The 22,221-nt window shown below is 35.4% G+C and overlaps 1 protein-coding gene across 4 annotated transcripts in view; it reads left to right on the forward strand.

Moving 5' to 3' along the window:
- The window catches only part of ATP13A3 (ATPase 13A3), a 79,008-nt gene that overhangs the window by 26,773 nt on the left and 30,014 nt on the right, over positions 1-22,221 (forward strand). For all 4 annotated transcript variants that reach the window (XM_061412484.1, XM_061412512.1, XM_061412503.1 and 1 more), the window contains 13 exons: positions 2,455-2,589; positions 3,268-3,340; positions 6,201-6,332; positions 7,453-7,632; positions 7,784-7,941; positions 8,622-8,810; positions 10,344-10,405; positions 14,130-14,280; positions 16,764-16,880; positions 17,494-17,511; positions 17,654-17,807; positions 17,904-18,024; positions 21,457-21,581. In XM_061412484.1, the coding sequence (XP_061268468.1) occupies positions 2,455-2,589; positions 3,268-3,340; positions 6,201-6,332; positions 7,453-7,632; positions 7,784-7,941; positions 8,622-8,810; positions 10,344-10,405; positions 14,130-14,280; positions 16,764-16,880; positions 17,494-17,511; positions 17,654-17,807; positions 17,904-18,024; positions 21,457-21,581 (1,615 nt within the window). The remainder of the gene's footprint in view (positions 1-2,454; positions 2,590-3,267; positions 3,341-6,200; positions 6,333-7,452; positions 7,633-7,783; positions 7,942-8,621; positions 8,811-10,343; positions 10,406-14,129; positions 14,281-16,763; positions 16,881-17,493; positions 17,512-17,653; positions 17,808-17,903; positions 18,025-21,456; positions 21,582-22,221) is intronic.

Genomic DNA, 22,221 nt, shown 5'->3' on the forward strand with positions numbered 1-22,221 from the left:
AAACCGTGCCCTATTTTGCAGATGTGTACCTCTGTCTGCCCCCCCACCCCCCAATTTTAAAAATAATTTATCATGTTTTCTTCATGTGGTACACTCTTAGTGACTAGGCCTCATGCCAGATGTTTGGAATAAAAACATAACATGATGAGTGACAGTGAGGAACTTGCACTTTAGCCTAGGGGGAATGCATGTCGGTAGTTACTGTAGTGACTTCAGTCTGTAAGAGCCACAGAGGAGGTGTAAGTAAAGGGGTGCGGCATGTAAAGAAAGAGAGTAAGTGGCTTTGCCTGGGAGAGTTAGGCTCTCCAGTCTTCTTTCTGATTTTGGGCTAAAGATCAGAATTAGCTGTACTGGGTCAATACTTTGAGTAGAAGTTAGATTGCCTTCCATCATTTCTTGAGAGTAGCTGTGTAATGGAGCTTTAGAGCACAGCAACATGTAAGGAGTTGAAATTAGAAAGACTGGATTGTAACATGACTCCATCAGTAACTAGCTCTGATCATTAGAAGACTTGCTGCTCTTGTATTGGTAAAATAGTAGTAAATTGTAGTAAATCCTTTAATGGCCTTATTTGATTTTGAAGTAAAATAGGATTACGTATGTAAAAGTGCTTTGAAAAGTACAGAAACATCAATTTTAAGATATTGGAGATTATTAATGAAATTGATAAAAATACTATAAAATTTGGGTAGTCAAAGTCCTTTAGCAGGACTCTTTTTTTTTTTTTTTGAAGTAAACCTGCCAATTGGTTTTTTATTGGCCAAATCAGATGCAAACATCTTTTAAATTTTTTTAGATTATGAAAGTATGATAACACCTTTACAGGAGACTTGGAAAATGCAGAAGAAAGTTACATATAGTTCCACTATACATTACAATTATTTTTTTAAGTAAATTAAGATTTTTAATTGGAGTTTTAATATCAAACTCTCAAAAATTAATAGAATAAATAGACAGAAAAGTAGAAGGATGTAGTAGACCTAAAAAGCAGTATGAACCAATTCAACATAGTAATAATTAAGATTTATATAATTTTCACATAACAGCAGGATACAAATTCTATACAAGTTCCCATAGACTATAAACCAGAAGACACTGGAACATATCCAGGGACATAAAACAAGGTGGAAAAATTTCATGGTCTAAAGGTATTGAAATCACACAGTCTGTTCTCTTTATCACTGTGGAATTATGTTAGAAATCAATATCAAAATATACTTGAAAATAACACACATACTTTCAAGTGCTATGTGATATTTACCGTTAGAGATCTTTGACTAAGCCATTAAAAGCCTCAGTAAAGTTAAAAGACTGAAAAAAATTCAGAAGGTGATTGCAGAGAAGAAAGGATTTAAATGAGAAATCAATATCAAAGATACTTTAAAGGTCTCATGTATTTGGAAATTGAATGTCCATGTTTAAATGATGGGTGTATGTAAGAAGCCATAGCAAGGAAAATTAGAAAATATTTGTAATAGAATAAAAATGAAAAGAGAATTTATCAGAATTTGTTGCATGCAACTGAAGCTGCTCAATGCAACTGAATGTGGAGTCTTGAATAAGGTATGAAAACAAAAGAATGGACAGTAGCATAAAATTTTGTGAAATTTGAACAAAATCTGTGCTTTTGTTAATAATACTGTATCACATGTTAATTTCCTGGGTTGTTTTTTTTTTTTTAATATTTCTTTATATTCTCAGAATTGGATTCAAAATTTCAAACCTCTGTCAAATTTTTTTTTTTAAGTCACTGAAATAATAAGTGTGGAAGTGCACACATGCACATGTTTTCATCCACCCAGCCAGCCTATGTTTTTTGGTTGGTGCATTTAATCCATTTATATTTAAGGTAATTATCACTATGGGTGATTCTGTCACTAATGGTTTTGGGTTTTATTTTTGTAGGTATTTTCTGCTTCTTGTGTTTAGCAGGACGCCTTATCTTTTTTTTTTTCATTCAGGTTTTAATCCTTATTTCCTTAGAGAAAGCAAAGCAGTGTAACTTATCTCATATTTGTCTTCTCTTTGGACTTCAGTGAACTTTTGACTTATAACTAAATTAGTGTTTCAGGTTCATAATAAGTAAATGTTTGTTCCATTTGGTAAAACATTTTGTACTCTTTTGCAGCACAGTAATTATTGAAAGTAAATGTGCTTTATTCCTAAGGCAAAGTGAAAAACAGCTAAATTCACACATTTTAGCTGTTTCTAGCTGAATCTGTATTTGGGTTTGGTATCAATCTAACGGGATGCTCCCGATTTCAGTTAAGCTTACTTAGTCAAATTCTAGTAATTTAATGATTCTTTTCTAAAAAGGTAGTATCTTGCTCTACTCTTTGGGTAGTTAGTTACATGTTGCCCTAGGGTATCCTATTAGTATCATGTTAGTTGTTTCTTAAATCTGTATGGTTTTAAATATCTCATTCAGTTTGACTTAAAATTTTTGTTTTTTAGGTTCTCAACCCATTTTACATTTTCCAGTTGTTCAGTGTTATACTCTGGAGCACAGATGAATACTATTACTATGCTATAGCCATTGTGATTATGTCTGTAGTATCAATTATAAGCTCCCTGTATGCCATAAGAAAGGTGAGTCCAATTTATTATGGTTTTCACAACTGTATTTGTACTTTGTAATAACACATAGGGTGTGCAGAATGATGTTTGGTATAAAGCACGTTCTTGATACAGTTTTTCTTTTAGTTATGTGAATATGTACTCCTTTGCCCTCTTTTTGAGGTGGGGGAAGGCAGATGCTTTTTAAAGTCAGAGTATCACTTGATTGCTTTGGGACTGTAGGGGTCTCTAGTTGCTTATCTTAGACTGGAATACTGGAGGGCTGAATCTCCTGTTTTTAGGCCTGTCTTGTTAAAATGCTTCTTATTTTGTGTGGGGCTGAAACATGGAATGATCTTTGAATCTTTTGGTCTTGACCTTTTTAAAGGTAGAGTAATATGTGTTTATTATATTAGCTTGTGTGCTAAGTCACTTCAGTCATGTCTGACTCTTTGTGCCCCATGGACTGTAGCCCACCAGACTCCTGTCCATGGGATCATCTAGGCAAGTATACTGGAATGGGTTGCCATTTCTGCCTCCAGGGGCTGTTCCTGACCCAGGTATCGAACCCGAGTCTTGCATCTCCTGCATTGCAGGCGGGTTCTTTACCACTATATATTAGCTTAGCTTATTTTATATTACCCTTGCTTTCTAATAGATTGAGGAGTGAGTTTATATTAATGAATTCAAAATTTTTTTCCTCTGATTCAGCAATATATTATGTTACATGACATGGTGGCGGCTCACAGTACTGTGAGAGTTTCAGTTTGCAGAGTAAATGAAGGTAAGTACTTCAGTTTACTCTTAGAAAAGTAAATAGAAAAAAATATCCACTGTGCACTAATGTGTGAAGCAAGCCCAGTATATTATGCATATACACGTAGTTCCATAAGAAACAAAAGTGTGTGTTTGGATTTATAGTCATGTCTCTGTATCAAGTTCATTCATTTAGCCACTATACTAGGCTCTCAGGATCGACATAGTCCTTGCATCATTGAACTTCAGTCTAGTTGGAAAGACAGATGAAAAACAGAACAATGAAGTGTGATAAATGATAGGGAGAGTTCAGGGAACTTAGATGTTAGAGCTCATTTAATATAGGTGTCTTCTATATAGACATCCTTCTAATATAGGATGGCTGCTTTGAACAAGTATATATATTTTATTTTATTTATTTTTAATTTTTAATTTAATTTTTTAACTTTACAATATTGTATTGGTTTTGCCATATATCAACATGAATCCGCCACAGGTATACATGTGTTCCCCATCCTGAACCCTCCTCCTTCCTCCCTCCTCCCTCCCTATACCATCCCTCTGGGTCGTAAGTGATTGAATTAGCCAGATAAAGTATAGGTGAGAAAGTGATAAGGCAGGGTTGATGTGAGAGTTGGACTGTGAAGAAAGCTGAGCACCGAACAATTGATGCTTTTGAACTGTGGTGTCGGAGAAGACTCTTGAGAGTCCTTTGGCCTGCAAGAGGATCCAACCAGTCCATTCTAAAGGAGATCAGCCCTGGGTGTTCTTTGGAAGGAATGATGCTAAAGCTGAAACTCCAGTACTTTGGCCACCTCATGCGAAGAGTTGACTCATTGGAAAAGACTCTGATGCTGGGAGGGATTGGGGGCAGGAGGAAAAGGGGACGACAGAGGATGAGATGGCTGGATGGCATCACCGACTCAATGGACATATGTTTGAGTGAACTCTGGGAGTTGATGATAGATAGGGAGGCCTGGCGTGCTGCGATTCATGGGGTTGCAAAGAGTCGGACACGACTGAGCAACTGAACTGAACTGAAAGAGGGAAATAAGAGGATTCTAGTGCCCAAAGTCCTGGAAATTAAAGAGAGTTTGTTCATTGCAATAACTGGAAGAAATTCAGTGTGGCAGATGCAGCATTTAGAGGGTAGACAGTCTTTTAAGGCTTGTGAAGGAATTTGGACTCTCCCAAAAGGCAGTGGAAAGACATTCAAGGGTTTTAAGCAGGAGAGTGATATGATCATATTTGCCTATTTGAAAAAATTCTTCCGATTGCCATGTTCAGACTTAGTTAGAAGGAAGTAATATTGAAGGCATGAAATGAATCAGCGTGAGGGTTGTGGAGATGGAGGGTAGAGAGATGGCTTTGAAAGATACTTAAATGTGGGCATTGAACAAGATTTGCTGATAGAGTGGTGTCAGGCTGGCGGGGGATGGATGTTGGTGTCATTTAATTAAATAGGGAACACTGGAGGAGAAGCAAAATTGTAGGGAAGGATAATGTTTTGGACACATTGGTTTGTCTGGTGAGATATGGAAGAGGTTAAGGATACAGGGGAGGCAACTCAGCATCATGGGTCTTGGAGACAGCAGCCTCTTTGATTTATCAGGAAAACCAAATCAGTCTGCATTCTCTTCAACTTGATATCCCTCATCCAAGTGTGAACCCAAGTTAGCCTAGCAGGTTGTTTTCTTCTTTGTGCTTCTTGGTCACTTGCTACTTTAGCTGATAATATCACCTTTCCTAGCTGCAGTCCTAAGATGTGTGGTTTATTGGTGTTCTCCCCTTCCCACTCTGCCACTGCCAAAGATGCTGGGCATCTCTCAATGTATTTCTTCCCTTACCCCCTCAGTAGTCCAACAGATTATTGATACTTAGTTTCCCATATACCTAAGGGTTAGAATTTCAAGTGGCAGGAGGGTATTGAGTCAAGTTTTTAAAATAAAGGATCATATTAAGAAATGAAGAGTATTATACTTAATACATGCTAAATAACTTTAGAATTCTTTGCTCTTAGCTTAGTAAACTACTTATACCTTTTTTTTTTTTTAAGAAAGAAAAGAATATTTGTCCTAAGGGCCAACATCACAAACAGTAGTTTTCTCCTCATCCATCTTTGCTTAAAAACTAGTAGTGTAAGTCTCTTCTAAGCATAGTTTAATAAAATCTAGGGGTAGGGGAAGAAAGAATGCCCAAATATAAGGCCGCCTTTTACTTGAGAAGATCTTGGAAAAAGTGTTTAACTAACTTGAATATAATACATAAATTTCTAAGGAAATAATGAACTATATATGATAGTTTTATTTTATACATTTATTTGAAATAATGTCTAAGATATTTGGAACTATTTTAGAAATATTGAGAAGACAATGAAACAATATGGATTATAAATAGTAGCCGTAAGGAAAAGAGTGCTGTTAGAAAAGAAAGTGCTAAAATTTCAGTGCTTTTCTCTGTTTCCAAGGGATTATAGAAATCTGAGGTTATGTACCTGTTGCAGGGGGGTGTCCTGGGTGGACTTATTGCCTGTTTAGCTCACAGGGCTGATAGCTAAGATTGACCATCCACTGTTGAAATGAGTGTTGAAATCCACCCATCTCTTAGCTTAGAGGGGACTTGGCATTAACTGTGTGTGCTTGGCGTACTATCCTGGGACAAACTAGCTGACACGTTATAGACACTGTGCTCTGTTAGCTTAAGGAATAATAATTTTGTCTGTCAGTACTCTTCATCTATTGAAATTTTCTTATTTAACTCCAGTATATTTTTAATGTCTTACTGAGATCAGGTGACCTTTGGATAGATCTTTAGTTTGTTGTATTTTTATTACAAGTTAAAGAATACTCTTTTCAGACCTTTCTTTGTTTTTCTTTCCTTAAATTCAGAAATAGAAGAGATCTTTTCTACAGACCTTGTGCCGGGAGATGTTATGGTCATTCCATTAAATGGGACAGTCATGCCTTGTGATGCAGTGCTTATTAATGGTACTTGTATTGTAAATGAAAGCATGTTAACAGGTAAACTAAATTAAATGAGTGAAAACTAGCTGAGTTGCTTATAATGATATTAGGACTAAGTGTAGTTACTGATTAAGCTTGTATCAGCATTAACTATGCAGTTTGTATCCTTTACTCACAAATGTCGTGTAATAGATATTGAAGTTTTTTTTTTTTTTGAGGGGACCAAATCCTGCATTATACTCAGCTGTAATACTAAAGTATAATGCTGGTGCTTACATCTCTTGTCCAGCTTCTGTTAATTCTTCTGACAGGAGGAAATGCTTTATAAGAAGGGACTAGGAAAAAAGTTCTTTCCCCACAGCATATTTATTGCTGTTCACTTTGATGTGCAAAATGTAGGAATAAAAGAGTTGATATTTTTGTTAAATTGGGGAGAAATAGACTTCAAAATAACTTCCCTTTGGAAATTCAGAATCTAGAGGTAGAGCTTTATACCTTTTTATCATATGACTTTTTTAACTGTCATAGTCAGTCTGGCAAGAAAGTGATTCTTATATAATACATTTTTTAACTATTAAGAGTCTGTCTTAAAACACACTCATGCACATAAACATCCCTGCACACTTGTTGCCCTTGACACAAGAAGTGTAGATGCTACAGAGCATAACATTGTAGCAGTAAAATGATTTGTCTGTTTGTTACTATTAGAGGATTACCGTACTCCTCTTTGCTCAGATGTCTGTTCTCTTCCTGTGTGTGTGTGTGTGTGTGTTGGGAGGTGAGGGCAGATAGGACTGGATCTTCACATGTTGTGTGTTCTTGGGGTTGCAGAGTGCTTCCCAAGTTAGTTCTCAGGGGTGCTGTGGTGATCACAGAACAGGTGCTGAGGTGATGACAACAACCTTGTCTTCTTATGAAACTTGATGTAATTATTTCCAAGTGATTACATTTGAGTCACAGATGACTTTCGAGAAATACTGTGGAAGACAAGATTTGCTATTTCTGGGTAAGGAAATTGGAAGACAAAAGGCTGATTGATTAAGCTGTATTATTCACATTTGAGAACTTTCAATAACTGTTGTCAACAGTATTTAACATTTAGTAAATGTAACAACTCAAGATTTGTATGTTTGATACTGATTTCTATGCTTTAATTTATGAATTTTTTTTTTAAAAGGAGAAAGTGTTCCGGTGACAAAAACTAATTTGCCAAATCCTTCAGTGGACATGAAAGGAACGAGAGATGAATTATATAGTCCAGAAACACATAGACGACATACTTTGTTTTGTGGGACAACTGTTATTCAGACTCGTTTCTACACTGGAGAACTTGTCAAAGCCATAGTAGTTAGAACAGGTAGAAAATACTTAATCTTTTCTTGCATGGTTTAGCACATTTGATGCTTATTGCATGTTTAAAAAGAGATTCTATTTTGAAAGATAATTGTCATTTTCTTATAGAGTTACTATAGAATCATTTTCTTCTTTACTTTTTTTTTTTAAAAAAGGATTTAGTACTTCCAAAGGACAGCTTGTTCGCTCCATATTGTATCCCAAACCAACTGATTTTAAACTCTACAGAGATGCCTACTTATTTCTACTGTGTCTAGTGGGTGTGGCTGCAATTGGGTTTATCTACACTATTATCAATAACATTTTAAATGAGGTATGTATGTGGGAAACCCTTAATAGAGTTTGATTCTTAATTATCACGTGGCTATTGAGGATTTGAGATGTATCTAGCGAGACTGGAAAATTGAAATCCTAATTTAAATTAATTTAACTTAGAGCCATATGAGACTTGTAGCTATTATGTTAGAAAGTACAGATGTAGAACATCACCATCATAGCAGAAAGTTTTTATCAGGTTTAGATGGTCTTTTATTTGCTTTCTTGTGACTTAAGAGAGGAGTGATCACATACTCACCAAAAGCTTTCTTCTTTTTTCTTTTTTTAACCTCTGGCATATACAGCATTAAAATTACCGGTGATTACTGAATTGAAGATATTTCTAAGGGACCTTGTCAGATTTCTTTTTCTATCACTTGTAAAGACTCTGATAGTAGTAAGAGTCAATATCTAAAAATGTTTACTTTGAAGTATGTAGTGTATGAAGTATATGGGGCTATTAAAGTAGGAATTTAAAAAAATAATAGCTCTCATTTCACAGCCCACTGATGATTCATTGAGCTATTTTGCAGCATCTCTAAAGGGGAAAAAAAATTATAAATAATTAATAGATGAATATATATGCGCTTAATAAATATATAAAATTAAAGAAATACTCATTGGATTAATAAATTTTAATATTAGGGGGTCTGACATTTATTTTTATGTTAACTGTAGGTTGAAGTTGGGGATATAATTATTGAGTCTCTTGATATCATTACAATTACTGTGCCGCCTGCACTTCCTGCTGCAATGACCGCTGGCATTGTGTATGCCCAAAGAAGACTGAAGAAAGTGGGTATTTTCTGTATCAGTCCCCAAAGGATCAACATCTGTGGGCAACTGAATCTTGTTTGCTTTGACAAGGTTGGTTCAGTTTCATAATCATTCTTAAAGGTCACTTTGTAGTTTTGTAAAGCTAAAGTATTTAGATTAATGGTTTCTGTGTTCTTTATCAACTAATTTGCACACATTTTAAAAGAAATGTTTTTCTAATTTTCCTTTTTTAAAACTTACTTGGCATCTATCATTTTTATATTATTTTTTCATTTTTAAAATTTTTATTACTTTGGATATTGCTTATTTGCCCAAATCTGCAATTAACCAGTTCTTCTAGAATTATACCTTGTAGTAGTAGTTAAATTTATTTGCTCTTTCATGATTTTAACAGAGTAGACTTCATATAGATAATGTTTTCTGGAATGTTATTGCTATGAAGTATATACATTTAGTGTTTGCTCTATGATTTTATTGAATGTGTTATAAAATTACAAAGGACACTGATTATATAATTTCATGTGAAAATGACAGATTTTTTTACTTGTTTGAAATACAGAGGGTTCTCCTTTCCTCACGTGGGATCAGTTTTTCTGAAAGTTCAAAGAACTAAATCTTGACCAGGTTCTTCTGGGTAACTGATATGATACACATTTGATTTTTGTGTATCATCTTTATTATCAAGAAAAAAAAAAAGTGAGGTGTATTTTGTTAAGAAAAAAAGGAAGGTCGTAACTTAATGATTGTTTCATATTAAATTAGTCTGTTCAGAAAATTTTATGTTTGATCTTTTTCGGAAATGTTTAAAAAGTTTTTAAGCAGACCCAGAAGTGGAAAAAAAGATGCAAGTGAAATAAACCCTCATTTACCCATTATCCTACTTAAACAGTTAACCAGCATTTTGTCAGTCTTAACTTTATTGTCCCCTCATTTTGAAGGTGGCAGCATTAGACATTATATTACTTTATCCATATACTTCAGTATGTAGCTCTAGAAGATAAAATAATGTTTTAAAAATACAACACCATTATCACTGCTTACTACTACACTTAACAGAATTAACAGCCTCTGTATTACCTAATATCCAGTACATATTCAGGTTTCCCTGCTTTACAGTCTGTGTTTTCAGTTGTAATCCAAATACAGATCGCAACGATTGCAGTTAATCTGTAACCATTGTTTTTCTTGCCCTTTTTTTCCAGTCATCTTATTGGAGAACCCAGGTTATTTATTTCCTGAATTTGGCTGATTACACTTCTTGATGTCATTTAACCTTGTTCTTCTTCCCTGTTTTGGCTCCATGTGCCCTAATCTCTCCCTCCTGTGTTGGCATCTCTTGTGATAGGTTGAGTGGCGCATGGTTCCACTGTTTAATAACAAAAGCACATAAGTATACATTTCTATACATATCTCCCTCCACCCCACCCACATAGAGGAACTGTACCAAGGGAGTATTCTGCACCCTTTTCCTCAATTTTGTCCTGAAAGTTATTCTCTGTTAGCACACACACACAGATCTTACTCATCTCCTTCCCCCTTTTATGTCTGTATAGCACTCTATTATGTAGACATAGCATAGTTCTTCATGATTTGTAAATGTGTACTTTTTTTTTTTTTTTTAAGACTGGAACCCTTACTGAAGATGGTTTAGATCTTTGGGGAATTCAACGAGTGGAAAATGCACGGTAATTATTGGCTAGACTTGACCATTTATTGTTGTTGTTGTTGAGTCACTCAGTCATGTCTGACTTTTTTTGACCCCATGAACTGCAGCATGCCAGGCTCCCCTGTCGTTCACTGTCTCCCGGAGTTTGCTCAGACTCATGTGCGTTGAGTTAATGATGCCATCCAACCATTTCATCCTCTGTTGTCCCCTTTTCTTCCTCCCCTCAATCTTTCCCAGCATCAGGGTCTTTTATTAGTTTATTTCTAATAAATATATTAATATATGAAACATTCAGACTTATAGAAAGTAATACGACAGACAGCTCTGTACCCACTACTGAGATTAAACAGTTGACATTTTGCCATGTTTGTTTCAGATCTCTGAAGCAAAAAGATTTAAAAAGATTTAAAACATTACAGATACTGCTGAAGTCTTACCTATCCTTTTGTCTATCCTTGCTGTTGTTCTGAAGTTGTGTTGTTATCCTTGCATAGTTTACTTCCTGTGTATCTACCCATAAACAAGATCTGTCCATAAATAAGTATATACGACTGATATGTACTGTATGTGTTTTTGCCGCCTTTTGGCCTCCTAACATTGTTTCCAAGATTCCTCCATGTTGATACGTATAGATCCAAATTATTAATCTTAACTATTGTTTAGTATGCCATTGTGTGACTAAACCGTAATATTTGTGCTTCAGCCCAAGGGCAGTTTCAATTTTTTTCCAGTTTTCCTTCCATACTCCTAAACAGTATTGCAATTAAAGTTCTTAGGGTTACAACTCCTGTGAGTATCTGGTTGAGTTTGAGTAAACCCATTTCTTCACAGTTTCAGTACTGGATCATACAGCACATGCATGGCCACAGCTCTAGTAGGTACTGTCTGCTTACTCTCTAAGTGATGGTGCAAACTCAGTCTCCCTCAGTGTATGGGTGATCCTGTTGCCCCACATCCTTGCCAAACTTGGTTTTGCCAGACTTCTAATTTTCCCAAATGAATAGCTATGAAATGTTATTTTATTGTGGCTTTGTTTGGAGTTTCTTCATTACTTATAAAGCTGAACATTTTTTCACATTTTTGGAAGGAGGATTATTTGGCATTCTGTGTATTGTCAGTTTATATCCTGATTTTCTTTTTTAATGATGTTGTTTGTCTTTATCTTATTCATTTATTGGAAGTCCTTTGTATTTTCTGGGTGATAATCTTTTTCAGTACTATGCGTTATGAAAATATTTCTCCCGTCTTTTTTTTTTTTTTTTTACTTTATTGCTATCTTTTGATGCTTAGAAGTTTTACTACTATAGTTGTGTTTTTGCTGGTTTTTTCTTTTCCTCTCTTAAAAGTATGGAATTTTGGTCTATACAGTTTGAGAGACTGTTGTTTGGTTCATGGATTGTCAGAATTGGCACATCTTGGTAAATAGCATATCACATTGTGAACTTACTTATCCCTAATGAGGCCTGTTGCTTTTAATTCTGTTTCATCGAATATTTGTGTGCTTACATACCAGCTTGCTCTTGCCTAATATATACCTATGTATCTTTTTTTTCCATCTCTTTTCACTCTTTCTCTGCCATTGTGTTCACATTTATTGTGATTTCAGATATATTTGAAATTATTTCTACCACGGACTCTCTTACCCCAGTTCCCACACAGTTTTCATATTTCTCTCATTTTTTTCAGAATTTATACATCCTAATCTTTATTACTTGCCTGTAAGTTACTAATATTCATGTTTAGAGTCTGTGAAGGTTTTTTTTTGTTGTTTTTTTTTATAAGATTTTATTGCTTCTGTTCTAAGTTTTGGTTTTTTGGCCCCAAGGCATGTTGGCTCTTAGCTTCCTGAACAGGGATCGAACCTACACCTCCTGCATTGAAAAGTGAAATCTTAACCCTGGACCGCCAGGGAAGACCCTATGGGTGTCTTTATTAGTTTCTAACTCCATAAAACCTATGGACTGTAGACTACTTTTACCTCCCTTTTTGTATGCATTTGTTGTATAGCATTTTATGATTTTTATGATTTTGGTTTTGTATACAATCTACATGCTAAGATGTACCTAGGTTGATGGATGGCTTCAGTAACCAGTTTCTTATATCCCATTCCTGTGGATTAAATTGCCATGTTTGTAGATGTCTTAGTCTTCTTTAGTAATTTTTTTTCTCCTTTGTTGTTTAAAAAATACTTCTCTATGCTTGATTTCTGCAGTTTCACTATGATCTCTTTTTTTGTTTGTGTGGGACTAATTTTGCTTCTTGATTCCAAAGATTCATTCTTTTCATAAATTCTGGAAAAGAGTGCAGCTTCTTTTTATTCCCACTGTGGCTTTCCCCCCATTCTTTCTCTCCATCTGGGAATCCTGACCATATCCTGGATAATAAATTTTATTTGGTTTTTTTTTCAAATCTGGCTCTCTCCTTTCCCCACCATGGTGTCTTGTTCTTTTTCGAAGTCTATAATTTTAAAATGCCTTCTTTGCATTCTTTCAGATCTCCATTCTATTATCTCCAGTTTATGGGATTCTAATTTTGTCTTTGTTGTGTCTGTTGAGTCATGAGAATTATTTCCTGGTTCATTTTTAAATTATGGATTCATCCTTAGCAGAATTTTTTTGTGAGACTCCTTTGTAGCTGTGTTGTGGGAGTGCCTCTCCCTAGAGTTTTGACCTTTCTTGGCCAAAAGTAGTGTCAGTGGTACCAGGCAAACTTTAATGTTACTTTTATAACTTGGGGATTTCTGGACTGGACAGAAGCATATATATTCAAACCCAGATCCCATCCTGAGCAGCTTAATGGTTTAGAGTTCAGGCCCTAACACCAGACCTCTTGTGTTTGAACCCTTGCTTTGCCACCTGTGTGCTGTGGCTTGGCAAGTGGCTTAAACCCTTCGGCTTCAGTTTCCTCATCTATAAAATGGTGATAATAAACACCTTTCTCTGGTATAGGATGAGATGAGGCAAATAAATTTAAAGTTCTTTGAATAGTGCCCAATACATAGTAAATATTACATAGATATTAATTATTTTCTTGAACTTTGGGTGAGGGGAAAGAGATAAGCTTATTCTTACGCATTTGAGTCTATGGGTGAATCTTTTCTTTTTCCAAGGTTGTGGTTCTTCAAGAGCATCTTGGTGAGAGGGATTCTCTCAGTTCCAACTTCCTACTTTGTATGTGGCCAGGGCTTTGTCTCTTGTTCTTGTGTGGTTATTAAAATTACCCAAGGCCTTAAGGGTACTGAGAGGGCTCCCCTCCCTTCTTCCTTCTCCCCCTGTAGTCACAGCATCTGTTTAAGGTCACACCCTTTTGGTTGTCCTTTCGCTGTTTTTGGCACTTAAAATTTTCCCTTTCTTTCTTACAAGCCCAGTTTTGTATTTGAAAGGTAGTGTGTTACACAGTCATTTTATGTTTTTGCAAGAGAGTTTTTGTGTGTTCTAATTTGCCATATGTCCATAGGCAAGAGTTTTAATTATTACTTAGTATGTAGTATTTTCTGTACTGGTATGTCTGGTCTAGTTATTTAGAATCTAAGATAATACTATATTTTACTCATGTATAATAATTTTCATGGAAGAAAATGTTTTTGAATGTCAGAATCTATAATGAAATGAATACATGCAATATGTACATAAATGCAAACATTTTATTTCTACTTTTAAAATAATAAAACCTGAAAAGTTCTGTTAAACTACTCTCTTCAGTCTTGGGGTTTATGAGTCTAATTCAGTGCATTTTCTGTATAGTTTTCTTTTGCCAGAAGAAAAGGTTTGCAGTGAGATGTTGGTAAAGTCTCAGTTTGTTGCTTGTATGGCTACTTGTCATTCACTTACAAAAATTGAAGGAGTGCTTTCTGGAGATCCACTTGATTTGAAAATGTTTGAAGCCATCGGATGGGTAAGTTCAATGTTTTAAAGTACAGTTAACTTCAGGAAAATAGTAAAAATTAACTTGCAGAAGAATTATTTCTTCAACTTGTTTCGATTTTGGTCTGTCTCATATAAGGAACTATGTAATTTCTAAAGGTGTGTCACCGGGGAGATAGTTACAGTTGTGTAGAAATTCTGTTTTAGTTTAATTGACTCATTCAAACAACCTTTCATAGAGGAAGACCTTTAATAGAGGACCTGCTCAGGGCCCTGTTTTATGTTTACAGGATAAAGCGGAATCAGTATCTTGAGGCAGTAGGTCTAAGCAGTAAGGTGATCTCAGTGACCCAGTTTGTTGGCCATAGGGAAGAAGTATAGAGTGGTCATGTGTCTTCAGTCCCCACGTTCTACTTCCTGTGTCCTTTCTCTCTCTCTTTCTCAACACACACATGTCCACACACACATGCTCACAGAGGTTTCTGTTTGTTCACTTCTTTGTTTTGTCATTGATTATTTTAATTTCTGAGTGCTTGCTCTGATTGTTAGTATTTTCCAGCATCCAGTTCTTGTTTTACAGGTATTAGTTTGTATTTAAAGTTCCCTTCTTGCTTCTGAATTTTTCATTTTCTCTAGGTTCAGTTTTTTTCCCCCTTCCCTATACTTAATCGTCTCCTTTATACTTTTTTAAAAAATTGAGGTGTCATGGACATCTTCTTGTTGATTTTCAGTATATTTCTTCATCCTACTTTCATATTTGAGAGTGAAGGTTTGATTTGATACTCTGGGTAGGTGCTGCAGCAAGGTTTTTATCCTTGCCCATATGTATGTTGGTCCTGAGAAGTATGTTGGTATGTTGGTTTTCCTGGGAAGGGTCTTCCCTGAATGGGAAGGCTGCCTGGGGGAGCCTGTTGTATTGGGGCCCCATCAGCAGGCCTTGAGTTCAGGAGAGAAGCAGTAGTCTTTTGGTTGCTTTCCCACTCTCTTCCACAGTGCTTGCACAAGCAGTACCCTGGAATACTGCCCCTCATTTTAGCAGCCCTTCCTCCTCTCAGGGATGTAGTTTATCTCTCTATAGGTATGACCTCTGTGACTTTTTTTTTGCTTTTGCTTTGATAAGCTATTCTGACTGATAAGTTTGATCCCACCTCTCCTCTATGTCCTTTGTGTTTATCCTGGGCTACTGTTTCCTTATTGCTGTGTCCACCATTGTATTTCAGTTCTACTCTGTTTACTTTTACAGTGTTATTTCTTTTCCTGTGTGTTTGGTTAATATTTTGAAAGGTGGGGGTAGGGGGATGAGTGACAAAGTTCTCTGCCGTCTTCTGAAAGCCCACAGTAAATACTCATCAACTTTAATTCCTTAAAAGAGGCCCACTTCTTTTATAAAGAGTAAAACAAAGTGTAGTTGATTCATCTTGATATTTTCTAAAGCTTTTCTCCAGCTGATTTCAGTAGATTTATTGCTCTGTATGTGACCCTTAAAAAGTGGGCTTAATAAGTCAGTTTGTATAGTAAATAGCATGCTTTTTTGACTCTGAGATGTTTTGATATCTGATCTTAGCACAGAGTATCTATGGAATGTTTTTACATAACTAGGCACTGCTGTTATTTAAAGTGATTAATACCATGTAAGATGCATAACAATTTCAGAGGTGTTAAAATGTTTCTTAAGAATTGTGTAAAATTGGCTAATTCAGCATAGCTCTCTTCCCCATCATTTTCCCACTCATGATTCCTTCACTTACAGAGTGAAATTAGTTTCTTATTCATATATGTGTATTCAATATAAGTTTTTTTATTGAATTTTCCACCAAAAATAGTTTAATATTAAATTTCAAGGAGCTAGGATAATTGTGCTTTAATTAGATGTGTTCAGACTGGGAAAACTGGGCTTCCCTGGTGGCTCAGTGATAAAGAACCCACCTGCCAATGCAGGAGATGCAGGTTCAATCTCTGGGTCAGGAACGTCCCCTGGAGAAGGAAATGGCAACCCACTCCAGTATTCTTGCCTGGGAAATCCCATGACAGGAGCCTGGCGGGCCTACAGTCCATCAGGTTGTGAAAGAGTCGGACATGACTTAGCGACTAAACAATAACAACAAGCTGGAAATCTAAATTTACGATTCCTACCTCAGTGAGGTCCTGACCCAGTGGTTCTACTAAACATATCTGAGCTCTGCATATATTGAATCCTCTCCTGTTAGCAAGGAATCTCTGGATGATAGACTAAAAATTTTTGAAACTGCAGGGACCTTCTGTATTTTACAGAACTAGTCTCTAGACTTAATTAGTTATAGGAACAATATTAGAAGTTTTTCTCTATTTCTTTACTAACCTCTGCCTCCCCTCTCCCACAGGTTACTAGGACTTTAAAACTAGCTTTATTTATATTTTGTTTTACTTAAAAAAAAAAAAAAAAACCTTAACTGAAGATAGCCATAATGTTTTATTTTAAAATGGAACCAGTGAGTTGAATTTATGAGTTTCATGTGTTGATTGTTTTCCTTTCAGATTCTGGAAGAAGCAACTGAAGAGGAAACAGCACTTCATAATCGAATTATGCCAACTGTGGTTCGTCCTCCAAAACAGCTGCTTCCTGAATCTGCACCTGCAGGAAGCCAAGAAATGGTATGGAACTGCTTGATAATACTTTTGGTGCTCACATTTTCTCCTCATTTTAAAATACTGCTGGAAAATGGAATCACACGTCCTTTTTAAAACTCTAATGCAGATATGAATATCTTTACTGCATTTATCAGAAACTACGCCTGGCGTGTTGGAGGCATTCCATGTAAAACACTGAGATTTAATTCTCAGTGCTGTTCTTTCATTCCTGCTTACCAAGCAGCTTAGAGCCTTGTGATTTAGATACATGGTGGTGAAGACTTTTAGTTTGCATCTGTATTCCTAGGATTTAATAAAAAGAATATGTGGAAGCCTTTGTTTTTAGGTTAATTTTTGAATATATACCTCTTAGTTCATTTAAGAACTTAATATGTTAATATTCCTAGAATAGCAGAGTGTTTTAAAATACTCAAGAATAAACTTTTCTTTTTTAAGAAATGGGAGCTAGTAGAGAAGCAATCTTAAAACCTGACTTTGAAATATTAAAAATTCTGTGTTGTTTTCCAAATAATTTTTTGAGGATACGCAGTTAAATTTTTTTTTCACTTGAGTGTGTTAATTGACTTAATCTGTACTTTTACTTTATTCTTTTTGTCTTGTTTTTTTTTTTTTTTAGGAGCTGTTTGAACTTCCAGTAAGTGAAGAATGTTTACTCATTACCTAAGTATATCTTAAAAAAAATTTTTTTTAATTGCGGTATAGTAAATATACTGGTATATCTGTTTTAATTCTTTGAAAAGTAATGAATGGTTTGTGCATCTTTTGAAATTCCGTAGGCTGTTTATGAGATAGGAATTGTTCGCCAGTTCCCATTCTCCTCTGCTTTGCAACGAATGTGTGTGGTGGCCAGGGTGCTCGGGGACAGAAAGATGGATGCCTACATGAAAGGGGCACCAGAAGTCATTGCTGGTCTTTGTAAGCCTGAAACAGGTAAGGACGCAGCAAGGCTTTGAGTGAAATTCTGATATTTGTGTAAGCTGGTAATCACAGTTCTAACAATGACCTCCATTTTCTCTTTTTTAAAAGTTCCTGTTGATTTTGAAAAAGTTTTGGAAGATTATACCAAACAGGGCTTCCGTGTGATTGCTCTTGCACACAGAAAATTGGAGTCAAAACTGACATGGCACAAAGTGCAGAATGTTGGCAGGTAAACGTTGATGAATGGTTTTGCCTACAGTTTTTCCAATAAGACATCATTTATGTTTATGAAAGTCTTGTGCAATCATTTATATTCAATTTATTATTTATTAAGTAAATGATTATTGGATATGTGCAAATATATAGCATAATTCAGTGTTTTAGGCAATTGACATAAAAGTATAACTCCCTGGAACTATTTTTAATTTATTTTTTAAATGTTTATTGAGTGCCTGCTATGTGTTGGGCATGTTCGAGGAACATAATTATGTTTTTGGTAAACATACTTCTACAGAAGTTTATTTTCCAATGATCTACAGTTATTCCTTGGTATCTAAGGGGATTGGGTCCTGGACCTGCCATGCAGATTCAACTGTGGATCTTGTACTGATAGTATTTATTGAAAAAAATCCATGTGGAAGTGGACCCACACAGTTCAAACTTATGTTATTCAAGGGTCAACCGTACTTGCTTTTGCCTAGTAGTTGAAACCAAGTGCTCATTTGACCAGAGTATCATGAGTCACAATAAATACACCTTCCACCCTCACCGCCAAAGGTCAGATGGCCATTACCAACATCACATTTACCTCCAGTTATAGCTGTATTTCACATTCAAGGATTGTCCTGTTATAGTAAAACTAATCTAGCCTGATCTTTTGAAAATAACACTTTTGGTTAGGAATATTTCATGCTGTACCTAGCATTTCAAAGCAGAAGGAAAGATTTATTGGCTCTCCTGCTAATTCTGCCTATCAAATAGACTTTTCTTTTCACATCCCCACCGTCATTGTCTCTAATTCAGGGACTTAGCTTTTTTCTCCACTTTTTCTTTTGTCTAATCTGTGTACCACACTCTGTCCACTGAGAGGTCTTTAACATTCAAATCTTATACCAGTCTTCTACCTGGAATTCTTATAATAAAGGGCTCCCCATCACCTTTCAGAGGAGTTCTTGATCAAGAATATAAATCAGGAAAGAAACAACGAAACACTTAATTTTTAAAAAAGGGTAAATGATACAGATAATTATCAGAAGAGGGCATATAAGTGGCCACTGAACACATGAAAATAATGAGACACTTCAGTTTTGGGGGAACTACAGAATTAACCACAACCAGAGTTTTTTCTTAAAGTTTACAAAATTCAAAAGATTGATGATATCAAGTGTTAACGAAGGCTTGAGAAAAATTTAACAAAAATACTGCTGCTGAACTATTGTAAATTCATAAAGAACTTGCATAATACCTATTAAAATCTAAATTTATTTATGCAGTTTGACCCAGCATGTACAGTCCAAGAAATTCAGCCTAAAGAAATATGTCTATGTTAGATAAGATTCAAGTTAAAATAGTGTAAATATCATAAATATGATAGTGGTTAAATTATGAAGCATTAATACTTCTTTTAATTATTCTGAGCTCGTTAAATGAAAAGCGAAGTGCAGTGTTTATAGTGCAATTCCATTTTTCTGGATGAAAATTAAGGGAGTGGAGTGGATAGCTAAATAATAACTGAAAGGAAAAGCAACGTTAGGAATTCTACCCATTAAAAGAGAATATTAGGGGGGATTTGGCCTAAGAAGGGGCATAAAAAAAGCAGCAGTAATCAAATGGTTTGAGGCATATTTGTGATTAGGAGCCACACATGTAAAATACTGTATCCTAATTCCTACGAAGGGTACATTAGAGTTGCCTTTCTTTATAGCTTTGCCTTTTGCCACTCCTCCTCCCAGACCTTAAAGACTGAGAATTGAGTTGCCTCTAGTCCTTGAGCCTCTCTTTCAGGCAACCTTCCAGCCTTGGACCAACTATTCCGTCTGCCCAGGATACCCTACCCTCCCTATCAACTCTTCTCTCTCTCTGATTCCCTTCCTCATCTTTCAGTCAAGATCGTCTCTGTGTTTCCATTCTACCTGTGGGAACAGGTTTTGGGATTTCTCTTATAGCTTGAACCTGTGTATCTTGAATTGATTATTGTACTCTTCATTAATTAGAGGGCAAGATTTCTATGACTGGTATCATTCATAGAAGAGTTGGGAAACCGACTGCAGGCAGAAACCAGTACCGGAAAATGGTTACAGAGCTTTGACCCAGTAGTTTCACATTGGCACAGCTTTGTGCTTTGAAATGCATTTTCAAGTTTCAAGACTTATTTCTCCTGTTACCTCCAGCAGTATCATTTGTATAAAGTTTTCTAATTATTCTCTTAATATCTTTACCACCCATTGTATAAATTATATAATTTTAAAGGTATTTAGACTTAGTTGCTGTTTACTTAAGCACCCTTATAGTTTAATTTTGTGTAGAAAAATCACTTGGTTAATCCAAGTCTGAAATTTTGGTCCCTAATTTCAAGCCCTGCTTTCTCCATTGAAGAGAGTATTTCTGTAATAGAATCCTATTACTTAGGATTAAACCTATAGGTTTAGTTTAAGAATGCTGCTATTGCTGAACAGACTTCTCCATTACAGTACTGAAGCACATATTATTTTTGTGTGATCTCTTTGCTTGCATGTCTGTTTCCCCACAAAAGGGTCTTGAGAGGAGGAAGAGTAGTAGTGTTAGTCACTCAGTTCTGTCTGTCTCTTTGTGACCCCATGGACTGTAGCCTGCCAGGCTCCTTTGTCCAAGGGATTCTCCAAGCAAGAATACTGGAGTGGGTTGTCATTGCCTTCTCTAGAGGATCCTCCCAATGCAGGGATTGAATCCAGGTCTACATTGCAGGAGGATTCTTTACTGTGTGAGCTACAGGGAAGTTGAGAGTAGAGATCATGGCTTTTCATCTTTGACTTTCCAGTGACTTGTGTAGTACTTGGTGCATAGTAGATAATCACCTCTTTGAAGGAACAGCATCTTGATAACTACTGAAAATTAACATTGTAGAAGACCCATCTCTGGGTCCTGAATAGATCTCATTGTTGGACTGCTAATAGTTTTTGCATCGTACTTCCAAGATTAAGATTTTGATCAAGAGTTTTATAAAATTCCCCAAAGACTTGATAGTGAATTCAGTATAACTGTTGAATGTGCCTGTGGTACAGTTTTTTCCTTTTCTCTTAACATTTAAATTAAGGTATGTTGTGTGGGAGGGCAGTAAGGAATAGATATATTTTATGTTCATTCATTTTGTAGGTAGGATACAAGATGAATATTCCTTAGTACTAGAAGAGTTCTGTGTCTTATTACAAAGATATACATTTCCTAAGAATCTTTATATACCCATGTTTCAAAGGGCAGAATTTAATTTCAAAATGTATTTCTTGGGAATTACTTTTTCAGATTTAAATTTTTTGAGGTTGAACTCACAAACTTATACATTTATTCAGCATATAAAATGTTTTTAATTTATAAGTGATGGCTATTTTAAATTGCATTATCAACAAAGTGAACAAATGCTTGTTCTCTTGACTAAATCATTACGTTAAAATTTCTTTTTCTGCAGAGATGCCATTGAGAACAACATGGATTTTATGGGATTAATAATAATGCAGAACAAATTAAAGCGAGAAACCCCTGCAGTACTTGAAGATTTGCATAAAGCCAACATTCGCACTGTCATGGTCACAGGTTAGACTGTAAAAAAGGACACACAAAAAAATTGAGTGTGATTCTTAGAGTTCACGTTATCCAATATTAAGGAATGATCAATGCATTATAAAAGCCTACTTGCTACTATAGAATTCCATCTAATACTGCATTATTATCTTATAAGTCAAGTAATTAGATTTATCATAGAGTATCTCCATCCTACATTGCCCTGTTTCAGCTCTGAATACTTTTCTAAGATAGAGGACAACTTCACAATACACTTTGGAAATCCTTTAGATGTGTTTATAATAAGTATAATAAACTAGTGAAGGACATACTATAAATATTTAGCTGTGCTCTTTTTTGTTATCTCTCTTTAATCATGTTTCTTATAGCATTTATTTTCCTTTGCTTGTGTTAGTTATTTGTAGATTTGTTTTCTCTACTAGAATATAAGATTTTTGAGGATTAAGAATATGATTGACTTATTTTGGGATTGTCTGTAATTTTTAGAACTGTGCCACCAGATACATGGGAAATGATTGGTTAGAATTATATTTTTATATATAGAATAGTACATGTATTATTGTTTGAATGTGTAATAGTGAAAAGAGCCATTTTTTGGTTTCTTTCTTGACTACTGCATTCAAAGGATTCTCTTGGTGTTAACACTGTTGAT

Source organism: Bos javanicus, chromosome 1, assembly GCF_032452875.1.
Source record: "Bos javanicus breed banteng chromosome 1, ARS-OSU_banteng_1.0, whole genome shotgun sequence".
NCBI classification, from domain to species: domain Eukaryota; kingdom Metazoa; phylum Chordata; class Mammalia; order Artiodactyla; family Bovidae; genus Bos; species Bos javanicus.